The 12785-nt window shown below is 43.4% G+C and overlaps 1 protein-coding gene across 1 annotated transcript; it reads right to left on the bottom strand.

The window, feature by feature from the left end:
• Positions 1–4570: 4570 nt before the first annotated feature.
• Positions 4571–8980, bottom strand: MTRES1 (mitochondrial transcription rescue factor 1). Its single transcript, XM_063153104.1, has 4 exons — positions 8919–8980; positions 6910–7342; positions 6014–6086; positions 4571–5021 (listed from the first exon to the last, which is right to left on the bottom strand). The coding sequence occupies exons 2-4, from the start codon at positions 7332–7334 to the stop codon at positions 4845–4847; spliced, it is 675 nt and encodes a 224-aa protein (XP_063009174.1). The 5' UTR covers positions 7335–7342; positions 8919–8980; the 3' UTR covers positions 4571–4844.
• Positions 8981–12785: the final 3805 nt, after the last annotated feature.

The raw sequence follows: 12785 nt of genomic DNA, 5'->3' as shown, positions 1-12785 counted from the left end.
ATTTTGCTAACCATCTTCTGCTCTTTCATTCACAAAGATATGTTTATATATGCTTCTATTTTTAATGTACACTTATTATTTTTTTCTATCTAGAGTTACAAGTATTTATAATACTTTTAAAACAGAGCAACTGCTGTTGTTTTCCTCTGCTGTGTATTTCAGATCTGAAAGCTGGATTTGTGAACCTGTAGGTATTTGACAAGTTGAGTCTTGTGTTGATTTCAAGCCCTGCAAAAGTAGACTTACCTAAAAATTGGGAAGCTTCATGGGTATTTTTTTGTAAATATGTGCTTGGTGCCAGTTTTATATGACAGTTTTTCCAGCTCAAGAGACATTTGTTTTTGCAGGACATACATTGCAGTACATTTCTGTGTCTGAGTTTCTGTGTGTTACAGTGGAGTTAAAACCAATGGAAGCAGATTAAGAAAAGGTATTATCTGCATTTAGTGACACCAGGTAGTGCCTGTGTCAAGGAATCCAGGGTGGATCTGCCCTTGGGTGTGGGAATACTGATGCACAGCAATTTTGGGCACTTCATACAACATCGAGTAAGAGACCAAAAGGCACCTGCCGTACTTCCCAGAGTGGAAGAGCAGCAGCTTTTCCCATCACCAAGTTTTTCCCAGAACTGCAGCCAATGGAATAATGTGCCTCCACTGCCCTCCAGAGAGGACACAATGCAACTGGTGCTGGAGTCCCTCTGCTGTGGAGACAGGCTGAGAGCTGGGGCTGTTCAGCCTGGAGAAGAGAGAGCTCCAGGGAGACCTTAGAGCCTAGCACAGTGCCTAAAAGGCATCCTAGAGACACCCTATACATCTATACCTAGGAAAGCAAACATATGTTCTCAGAATGACTGATCTTTAGACACCTGCTTTAGGTTCTTGAGTTATTTCAAAGTTAAGGGTACTAAAAACCAAGTGTTTCTCAGACAGCTCTGCTTTTGCTTCATTTTTTTTGCTTCCTTTCTCACATCCACTGCCAAACACGTGGAAATATTGCCTTGATGCTGTGTTTTGATTCTCTTTGCTTGCCCGTGAAAACAGCCTTGACATGCTGTATCTTGAGACATGCTTATTTTGCTAGCAGTATGTCCTGTTCAGCTTAGGTGTCAGCAACAATCCTTCCTAAAAGAAAGTATTAAAGAACATTCATTTATGTTAGGTGAAGGGTTAGTGCTCTGGGGCCCTTCTTCTCTAAACAAGAAAAGATTTCTGTACTTTTTCCTCTGCAATGTTGTCTCTTATGAATAGATTCCTACTTTGATTTGTTTAGAGAAAAGTATGTTGCTTAGCTTAAAGGGCTGACTTCTTTCTAGGACAGGGCCATTTCCTACTCAAAACTGACTTACTCAAGCTCTCTGCCTTGCGCTGTGGGTAGGGATGTCATGGCACAAGCCCTTTTCTATCTGATTGCTGAACATAGCAGTGAACATCCTCACATCCATGACTTGTAATTTCAGATGTGAAATGGAGGAGCAGGATTCCATGCCTAAGCTGAAGGCACTCCAGGGATTTTGGTGCCGCTGCTGTGGGCACAGGGCAGGTGCAGGGATGTAAATGTGCTGGGTATCCCCTTACCCGGGGCCACTCTTGACTATTTGAATGTTGATTGGAGGGGGGTGTGCTGGGTCACACAAACAGCGGAGATGTTTTTTTTGCAGTGGAGAACGTTGTGATATTGAGACTGATCCCTGTTTGATCAGTGTCAGGCTTCAGGATCTGGGTTCTTCTGTCCCCTTTTTGCCTATGGTGATCATGCAGAGCCCTGGCTGTGCTCAGCAGGTCAGGGCACTCAGTGTCCTTTTCAGTCTGAGAGTCTGGGTGCTGCAACATTCACCCCAGATTCTGGAGAAGTGGAGTTCATTTTGATGCTTCACAGGCACTGAAATCCATGTTGGTTCTTCCAATGGCATTGCCCTAAGCATAAACTGATGAGCCCCAGAGTGGTTCAGGTGATGGGAGCAAGAAATCAAATCTTGTACTTTTAAAATGTTCATTTTGGAGAACATGACGTAAAGGGGTAAAAATCGGGACAAGTCCCTGATCCAGGGTTCCCATCTCATCTGCTTGGGAAAGTGAGGGCTTTCAAAGATGGCTCCATGCTGACTTTCCCCCACACTGCAGTGCCCTAAAGCTTCCAAATGAATTTCAACCCTGAAAGCTGTGAGACTTTTCCAAGAAAAATTGTGTCATGCTCTGCCGGGCATGGACTGACCATGCAATTTCGGTTAGCACAAGACCTGTCTCATTTGGCCTTGAACATTTCCTTAGGAAGTAACATTCCCTTTTGGGAAGGGAAACGAAATCTTGCAAACCTGAAAAGAATGGCTTACAAACACTTTGAAAAGGAGATATGATCAAATGAAATGCAATTGAAAAAAACCCAAAAAACCTTGAAAATTGGGAGTTTTAGTGTCCACAACAAAGTGGTCTGGAAGAAAATGAGGTGCAGTGCAAAGGTCAAAAGCATGCAAAAACTAAGCTCTCAGATGTTGGAAAAGGAGGTGAAAAAATCAAGGCAGATGACACAACTTTGACGGGAAGATATGAGGGACATGGCATGGACACCAAAAAAAAAAAAAAAAAAAAAAAAATTCAATCTTCACCAAAGTGAATCCCATCAGAAGGCATGGCATGCCATCAAGTGCTGGGACACGGAACAAAGCTTGCCAAAATTGATCCATAAAACTCCCAGAAAGAGAAAAGCAGGACTTACAAACACTCTGAAATAGCAATGATTTGATCAAAGAAATTCAATTGAAGGAAAATAAAAAAAAAAAAGGGGGAGATTTAGTGACTACAAGGAAGTGGTCTGGGAGAAAATGAGCTGCAGTGCCAAGGACCAAAACAGGCCAAAACTAAGCTAACAGATGTTGCAAAAGCAGGGGAAAAAAGCAGGAGGAAGACACAACTTAGAGGGGAAGATATGAGGGACATAGCATGGATACTTTAAAAAAAAAATCAAAAATCAATCTTGGCCAAAGTGACTCTTATCAAAAGGCACAACATGCCATCAAACGCAGGGACACGCACCAAAGCTTGCCAAAATTGATCCATTCAAATCCCAGAAAGAGAAAAGAAGTACTCACAAACACTCTGATGCTGCCATCCTATTGGAAAGCTCTCGTACCTTCTCGGTGATTTCTCATGGGTAGCTCCTCACAACACTGACTCCTTCAGAGCCAACAAAATCCAACTCTCTTCAACCAGCTAACCCACTCTTTTGTAGCACTCATGTTCTTATTGGACACAGCTGTGGCCCATTAAGGGCAAGCCTGTTCCTAATCTTTGGTGATTAGTACAGCTGCAACTCCTCAGGTGTGAGACTACCTTCTGCACTATCTTTATTTTCTTACATTCTATCCCTCCACACTCTGAAAAGGAGATATGCTGAAAAGAAATGCAATTGAAGGAAAATAAAAAAGAAAATGGGGAGATTTAGTAACTACAAGAAAGTGGTCTGGGAGGAAATGATGTGCAGTGCCAAGGACCAAAACAGGCCAAAACTAACCTCTCAGATGTTGCAAAAGCAGTAGAAAATACCAAGGAGGAAGACAAAACTTTGAGGGGAAGATATGAGGGACATGGTGTGGATACTTTAAAAAAAAAAAAAAAGTCTTGGCCTAAGTGAAAGCCATCAAAAGGCATGGCATGCCATCAAGTGCAGGGACATGGACCAAAGCTTGCCCAATTGATCCCCATTGAAATTGCTAGATTTCTTTCCCTTCCCGAATGGAAATAACATTTGCTTTCGGATAGGGAAACGAAATCTTGCGAACCTGAAAAGAAAGGCTTACAAACACTCTAGAGATATAAGGAAGGTCCTGCTTGACCAGCCTGATCTCAATCTGTGATAAACCAACTTCCTTAATGAATGAAGAAAAGGCTGTGGATGTTGTCTACCTGGACTTTAGTAAAGCTTCTGATATTTTCCACAGCATCCTTCTTGAGAAAGTGGCTGCTTATGGCTTGGACAGGTGCATCATTCACTGGGTAAAAACCTGTCTGGATGGCTGGGCCCAGAGAGTGATGGGGAATGGGGATGGTCTCTTCTCCCAGACAACAAGTGATTTGACAAGAGGAAAGAGCCTCAAGTTGCACCAGGTGAGTTTTAGATTGGATATCAGGAAAGATTTCTTCACTGGCAGGGGTTGTCAAGCATTGGAACAGGCTGCCCAGGAAGTGGTGGAGTCACCATCCCTGGAGGTATTTAAATGGTGTGTAGATGTGGTACTTATGGACACAATTTAGTGATGGACTCAATGATCTTGTCTCTTCAACATAAACTATTCTGATTCTATGACTGTCTGTCATCATGAAGTTTTCGTGCTTAGAAATATGTCACTGCAATCAGTATCCTGCTGTATTCTTGGTATAGCAGCAGCATATGTAAGCATGGAGTTGTATTGTTAACCTTTAATTAAGATTAAATAATGAAAAAGGAACTTTACATAATTGAAGGCTTTCGTCCTACTTCATGAATAGAGATAAAACAAAGAAAGCCATTTTGTTTGATGTGATATCAGCTTTAATGTAACCTTTCTGATTAACAAAATTAGACAACAATTAAATAGTGATCAAATCAATCTTTATTGATTCATCATTTATAAGAAACTTCCTGGAAATGTAAGTGTTGGATCTTTTAACTTACAGTACCACAAGACAAAGCTACCACCAAAATTGACAGGCTTTATTGCATGATTATTGATGTACGCAGCAGAGCGAGATAACATTCTGACACAAGCCCTTAAAAAGGGTACTGTAATTTTGTTCAACCAAAATTCATATTTAACAAAAAAATATGTTTTTCTGCAAAAATCTTATGCTGCCACATGCAACCCCTTGTTACTTAAGTACATCCTGTTTGGGCACTTTTAAGTTTTTCCAACGCCTCAAAACAACTTTGTATTTTTCATTTTCAGTTTTGTCAGATAATTTTTTTAAGACTACCCGCATAACTACAGCACTTCCTGTTTCTTTATCTTCACCTATTATGAGATCCAGTGTGTCACCAAGTTTCACCTGGAAACAGAAAGAGAAGATGAGTGATTATAAACATTGCCTGGGGAAATCCCCGCCATGTTCCTTTCTTTCCACTTAATATTCCTATCTCACAGGAGAGGAGGAAGGCAGCCAATACCAGACCTATTATAGATCCTCCAGAGATGAATTTCCAGGAAAGCCATGGCAGTACACAATTACATGTCTCAGCACTTCCCCTGCCAAGAGCTTCACGCTCCGTGTGATACAACCAACACCTAACTCTGTAAAAAAGGTTTCACATATGTCTTTATTTCCTGTCAACACAGACACAAACCAGCAAAGTGTGAAGTTCTCCCTCCTGCCTTTAAAACAGTTTAAAGTGTTTCAAAGAACAGAGTGCTCAGCAAGTGCCTGTGCTCCTCTCAAAAGTCACACAGAAGCAGCACACCTCTCATAAACCAGCCTTAACTCTATGGGATCAGGAATCAAAACTTCTCATCATATTGCCCTTTGATGACATTCGCCACGGCCGAGGATCACCCTCACATAAAGAAAGGGTAGGCAGAAGTAAGTACATGTCTGGTGACCCTTCTGTCTCTCTCCTAACTGTGGTCCTGTGTGCTCTATTACAGGTACAACAACCTTCCCTCAGCTACCCCAGTTTCAATCCCTTTCTATCATCAAACTTCCTGTTTTTCTTTAATCATGTGCCTGCTCCACCAGTATCTCAGATTTAATCATTCCTACTCCATCAACCTCACATAGTGATATCATCACTTCCTTCAGCAACTTAAAATGTTCCGTCCTCGCTGCCTTCTCCTGGCTTTCAGACTTAGATTTGATTCTCCAACCACACAAGTTTCCTGTCTGCCTTAGGGAATAAAGTTTTACCCAGGGAACCATGGTCACACCATCCCCCCAGATGGAAGTGGTGTTAGCAATGCTGTGCATTCACCTTTGCAGAGTGATCTAGAGGGAGATCATGCCTTAGATATTTTCTTGTACTATATTAAAAAAAAATTAAGTCTTACAGTTCTACTTTTCTTCCATAGTTTTTCTCCATTCAGCCTGAGTTCATTATTGTAGAATGCGTCTTCTACTTTACTAAAGAAAAACAAGGTTTTATTGCAGTTATAGTGTGCAGCAAACAAAATGCAATTGTTTCTTTGCAGAAACACAACACCACCATTCATAGGCAAGGCACATTTCTACATCTCTAACTTGTGTGCAAAGGACACCACTTAAGGTCAGGAGAGATTTGAACTGGAAGTAAAGAAAAGGGCTTTCACAAATATTAAATGAAATAATAGCATATAGTTGCTCTGTGCCAGAAAAGCTGTTTCTAGAGATCTGTCTCCTGAATATCCAATAAATAATATCCCCTTTCCTGCCCCAGCCAGTTTAATAATTTGTTAGTGATCAAGTTATACTAACATTCTGTTCCAACAACACAGTGATATCAGACTTCTGCAGGTTGCATTAGATCAAACACTGTGATACATTTATAGACTGCACATTTACCTGGTGGACCTGTGAAGCTTATACTTACCAGCCCCTATTTCTCCATTCATTAAATAGTGCATTATTTTACTCCCTCAATCTCAAATTAGACCTTTTCATATCACACAGTACAGTATTTTGCATTTCCTTAATTTTAAATAAATAGGAAGTGATTACAAAATGCTTCCTCAGCAATCTTAGAAATACTGCATATAGGGAAAATAAAATCAGGCTGTTTCAAGGGAGGTAGGGTGAAATAAACAGGAATGTCCATACATCCAAAACATCTATTTAGAGAGTCAAAAAAAGCTACACCAAAAAAACCCCCCGCAAATACTGAGTTATTCCAGCAGTAAAAATTTACCAAAAGTCTAATTTTAGATGTATGACATCTTTCTCAGTAGCAAGTTGTTTCTTCTGTACTTACTTTCTTGCCATGTCTAGACCGGCTTTCAAGATCACATCATATCGAAGAGACTGCACTACTTTTTCAAGATCCTTGTAATCTTTTACTACATTGGGGTCATCCTCAAATTCATCTTCCAAATTACTTTCCTCTTCATCCTCTTCTTCCTCCTCCTCTTGCACACTTTGTCTGCTCTTTTTAGAGCTTTTGCTGCTTTTGTTCCTCAGAGAAAGTACTGAGATATACTCTGGAGAGAGTCTTAGTGAACTGAGTCTGACTGGAGAAAAACTGAAACATCTTCTGTAGTTTACTGTGCTTGCTTGACAGCTGCAGAATAAGCTTCTCCTCCAAGTGGGATAGAGTTTATTTGAGGGAAATTTCTCCCACAGTCCGATCCAGACATTTAGTTTTCTGAAAGTGCTGACGGGGAGTCTGAAGCCAGTCATAGCATAACCTAAAATAAAATAAACACTCATATGTAAAAATGAGCAACTGCTTTGACGGATTGGAAGGATTTCCCTACATATGTCATAACAGTTACTACAGAAAGATGAGTATCCAGTTCCCCATACAGTGATGCATCACCTGAAAGCACAAGGCTTTAGGCGGCTTTATGATCCGACTTTCTCATACACTGGCCAACACTACAAAGAGCTAAGACACCAGATGAGAAACAAATGCAGAAAAGCCCAGCAGAATACTCCGTTTGCAATTCTTTCTCTGGTGTTCAGCATTAACTGTGCAAACACATTTGTGGCACTTCTCTCTCTACATCTGAAATACAATCACAAAATACACAGTAACGCTGCTATCTGTGTCATAAAAAGCACAGGGATATCTCTATTTATCATGAGTCATTGTCAATACAAGCAAGTTGCTGAACATTGCAAGCAAGCAAATCCAGAAAAGCTGAAAGCTGCTTAACCTCCGTTTCTTCTGCTTGTACCACAAGACCCCTGCGTGGCAAAACGCTGCACAGCATCCCCCCCTGTTTCTCCAGATGGGAACTGGTGACGAGGTAGCCCTCGGCAGAAATAACACGGCTCTGTGCACCGCAACAGGCGTGATACCAGGAATGACACTGCCAACAGCAGACTCATATGAAAGCTCCCCGGTGCTGCTGCGCAAAACTGATCAATACAACACTGCTGCTCCTCTCTCTGACCTGGGACAAGTAGGGGCAAACACCTCCAAAACACCTCAGATGTCTTTCAAGGCTCTCAGAAAATGATTTACAGCCCCTACGAGCTGGGCGCAGGGCTGGCTTTTACTGTGATCTCATATCCACGGAAACACGTGTTTCCTTACGAGATTAGAGTCTTGTTTCCCCGCACCCCAGTGACCTCTGCCCAAACATTAAATGAGGCGGTATTTGTGGCTGAGAAAAAAAGCCCTGATCAATGACAGCAATTACCGACCAAATAAAAATAACTACACCTCCCCTGTATTTTCTTGTCTCTAAATATGTGACCTTGAAATACAGGAAAAAATAGTTTGAATTGTAGGACGGTACAGCGACTGCAGAAGACACAGGCCTCTCCTCAGTTCGGGGGCAAATTCCAACAGTTATTTGGAACTGCAAGAACATGCAAAGAAATATTACTGCAAATATTACTTGCAGAACGTGCACAGAAATATTATTGCAAATATTGTTTGCAGAACGTGCTAACAAATATTATTGCTTCTTTTTAGCGTTCGACCTTAGTTTGTTCCGCGCAGGCCAGCGGGTACAAGCGGCCCAGGAGGGGGCTGAGCCCGCCCGGCGCAGCAGGCGCGCCCCCTCCGCCCCGCTGGAACCCCCGGGCGGGCAGAGCCGGGCCCGGCACCCCCTGACCCGCCGGCGGGGCGCTCGGTGGCGGCGGCACCGGCACCGGGCGGCCCCGCCTTCCCCGGCGGCTGCCCCGGGAGGCCGCAGGGGCCCGGCCGCGGCCCAGCCGCCGCCGGCCGCCGCCAGGACCCGGCCCCGCCGCCTCGGAGCCTTGCGCGCCCGCCCCGGCGGCGGCGGAGGGCGGCCCGCGGGCCGGCGTTACCTGGGTGCCGGGGCGCCTCGGCCCGGGCCGCGCTGCCGTCCCCGCGCCGCCGCTCGCCCGCCCGCCGGAGGCGGAGCCGGAGCCGCCGCAGCCGCGGCTCGGCGCCCTCTGCCGGGACCGGGGCTCGGCGGACTCGCTCGGCGCCCCGGGGCGGAATGGGCAGCGCGGGGCCCGCTCCTTCTCCGCCCCGTGCCCGCCGGTCTGCGAGCCGAGGCGCCTCTCACGGAATCACGGAACGGGCAAGACTGGAAGAAGGCGCCACAGTATTCATTTGGTCCAACCTCCCTGCTCAAGCAGGCTGTTTCAAGGGAGGTAGGGTGAAATGAACAGGAATATCCATACATCCAAAACATATATTTAGAGAATCAAAAAAGCTACACCCCCCCCAAAAAAAAAAAAAAAAAAAAACAAACAAAAAAAAAAACCACCAAAAACTGATGTAAAAACTTATCAAAAGTCAAATTTTAGATATGACATCTTTCTCAGTAGCAAGTTGTTTCTTCTGTACTTACTTTCTTGCCATGTCTAGACCAGCTATCAAGATCACATCATATCGAAGAGACTGCACTACTTTTTCATCCCATAGCACAGGGCACAGGATTGTGTCCAGGCAGTTGCTGAGCATCTCCAGTGAAGAGACTCCACAAGCTCTCTGGGCAGCCTATACCAGTGCTTGGTTATCCCAGCAGTAAAGAAATTCTTCCTCGTGTGCCGGTGAAATTTCCTGTGCATCATTTTCTGCCTGTTGCCTCTTGTCCTAATAGTTGGCACCACCAAGAAAAACCTGCCTCCATCCTCTTGGCATCCTCCCTCTAGATATTTGTGACTGGCTCTCCCCTTCTGCACTCTGTGGCTTGGGAGCAGAGGCTGGAGGGCGCTGGGAGAGAAGCAGGAGGGCAGGAGGCTGAAGCGGGCGTCCTGCCGATCCCTCCTCAGCAAACCGGGAGACTCCACGGGAGGAGCCCTCTGTGCTTGGGCCACCTCTGCCCTGTTCTCTGCTGGACGACTGGTCCAGCCACTGATGGTCTCCTGCTCCACTGAGATGTGCTGGAGCTGTTTCCCATTATCATTTCCCCAGCTTCCTAGGGAAGTTTTTTTTCCCTGTATTTTCAGCCCCTCATGTTCTGACCAAATGCCCAAACCAGTAAAACATTTAAAATCTCTCACTGGGGAAATCACTTCAGCAGACACACAAGTTTTCCAACCACACATTGATTTGAAGGGCTTTGCCACCATGACAATTTAATCCAAACCCCTCTGTGGCTCATGTTTTTTCCCTTATCCTTCTTATTTTCTTTCACATAACATCTCCCTCTTACTCAGCATCTCCATTACTGGAGGTAATTCATAATTCCTTTTCTGTGGAGCTCAGAAAGTAGGAGAGGTCCATCCCCTCTTCTGCCTTCTCTCAGATTTCTCTATCCTGTGCACCAATCTCTTGGTGCTTCTGATCACTCCAGTTTCTCAGGATTTGGGGAATTCTCTGTATCCATACAGAGCAGGCACAGAATTCAATCAGATTGGTAGCCTCTTGCCCTCATGTAAGTGGCTGCACAAGGTTAAGGGTAATTTTGGCAAATGGAAAAGCTCCTCAACTTTACAGTTTTGCTTTAAAATGCTGGCCACCTCACCTGACAGACCAGTCATCCCTTGGAAAAATACTGGCAAATCTGAAAAGTGATATAACTGCAGAACTACTGCTGAACAGCAGCTGTGCAATTAGCACGGGCTTTATAAGTGCTTGCTTAATTTTTCACCTGTATAAACTTTGTCATTAAATGTTTGAATGGGAGGGTTTTTATGTCAGGGACATTTGGTAATGGAGCAATTAATGGGCAAAGCTATTTCCCCTCCTTAGAAACTTCACTGGGAAGAAATCTCTGAACACCTTTGTGTCTTTATGTATTTTGAATGTTCCAGTGCTAAGTTCTGTGAGATTCTGACCAATTTCAGTTGAGAATATAGCCTCTAACTTTTTTAGCACTTTTCCCCTGTATATCATCAAATATACATACATACTGAGGGGAAAAAAAGAACGGTAAGAGTAACTTACTTGCATTCCTAGTGGCACATAGTGAGTCAAAACAGAAAAAAAATGTCAAGAGGAGCATGGATTCCCTAAGCAGAAATGCTACCACCTTCTCCAAGGAGTAAAAAAACCCTCAGCCAAAACTCAACAAAAACCACCCCAAACCTGTCTTTCCATACACCTCATTCTCTTCAAATCTTTTGGAATTTGATTTGTCTCATGCAGGATTAAAGTAATGATCTAACATTGCTGAGAATGAAGGTAATTTACTCTTTGTAAACCAAAATATAACGATTAGTGCCTTTCTATGTTGTTCAGGTATTACACATCCTTATTACACCTTCATAGTGAATGGCAAGATAAAGAGTGTGTCTGAAGTCACACTGTCTTTTATATTTTAAAATATATGTTACTGTTGCATCTGACAGAAGCAGAAATTATTCAGATGCAGAGGAAATGCGACTTGGTTGTCATGAGCAGGCATCACAAATCTGATTTATCTCATCATTTCGCAACCCCAAGCAGAGACATCACCTCTGTCACACTTGCTGAATTTCCTAGTCCAGCTATGAGGGTAACTGTTCCAGTTGTACTGGTTGGAAAGGACATCATGTTGTTATTACAGCTCAGTCATGAAAGCAGATGCTTACCAAAGTTTTTTGGGATTCCCGCCCCCCCACGCTGCCAGGATTCATTCAGCCCTGGACTGTAGAGGAACTTCAGCGTCTCTCAGGTCTTGTTGTCAGACTCCCTCCGTGCCACAGAGTTGAAGGGTCATGAAAGGGAACTCCCAGCATGGGTCAGTATGTGCACTTTTTAATAAAGAACGATGCAAAAATTAAGTTGAGAATGATTAATCCTGCTTTATATATATGGGACTGTAATTGCAACCAAAATGTTCCCAGGGGGTGAAGACCTCAGTGTAGTTTTTCTCAGTCTACCATTAGATGGCACTGAAAAGCTCCTCTCAAAGCTGTCACGGGCTCAGGCTTTCCGCGCGAGAGGCTTTGCTCAAGCTCACTTCAGTCATAGCTATCTCTCAGCAGGATGTTCTTTAAGCTACTTACAGATTACTTTTTTTTTCTTTTTTTTCTTTAAATATAAAACCTCAGCAACATACAGTCAAAAATTTCATTAAATTTCAATAAGAAACAGCGATCATTCATCTCTGGCAGATTCATGGTGGTCTATTTTTTTTTTTTTTATTAGTCTGACCAAGTGTATTCTTGCCATGGCTATTCTCATAGGATTGATTAATTTCTTTTATTTCCAGTGGAGTCATCTCCTCTCTAGGAAGGGTAATTCCTCTCTTGTTTGATTTTAATTTTGTGTATTTCACTATACTCCCTATGCAATTCACTCACAAGGAGATTAGTCTTTTAGGTTTGATAGCTCATACAGAAAATTCTCAGTAGCTTTTGAGCTGTATGTTTGAATCTGTAACTGGGAATTCCCTCCCCACTCCCTGGGTTTTTTTGTTACCTTTGTTTTCCTGCAAGGTCAGTCAAGTGGCAGTGCTGGATCTGCTGACACTCATTGCATCTCAAAATAAAGAGCCCCATGCTGCCATTTGGGTGCTGTGAGTAGCTCTGACTAACATTCTGCAATGCACATCTCACCAGATCACTTGTCTCTGCAGATTTAGCTCCAGCATTGCGTTGTTGAGACCACACGCTTTTTAACTTACAGTGCTTATTTCAAGGTGAGAAGATGACTGGACAGTGTTCTATGCATATTTATGCTGCCTGGCCAAACAGAGTGTTCCCATACGAGCATCACCTTTAAGTTTGTCCATATTCATTTGAATAATGAGCTTCCTGACTGCTAATTCACCTCTT

Source organism: Melospiza melodia, chromosome 3, assembly GCF_035770615.1.
Source record: "Melospiza melodia melodia isolate bMelMel2 chromosome 3, bMelMel2.pri, whole genome shotgun sequence".
Taxonomy (NCBI): Eukaryota; Metazoa; Chordata; class Aves; order Passeriformes; family Passerellidae; genus Melospiza; species Melospiza melodia.
Note: the sequence above shows the minus strand (reverse complement) of the source record. Positions and strands in the feature narration are given on the sequence as shown.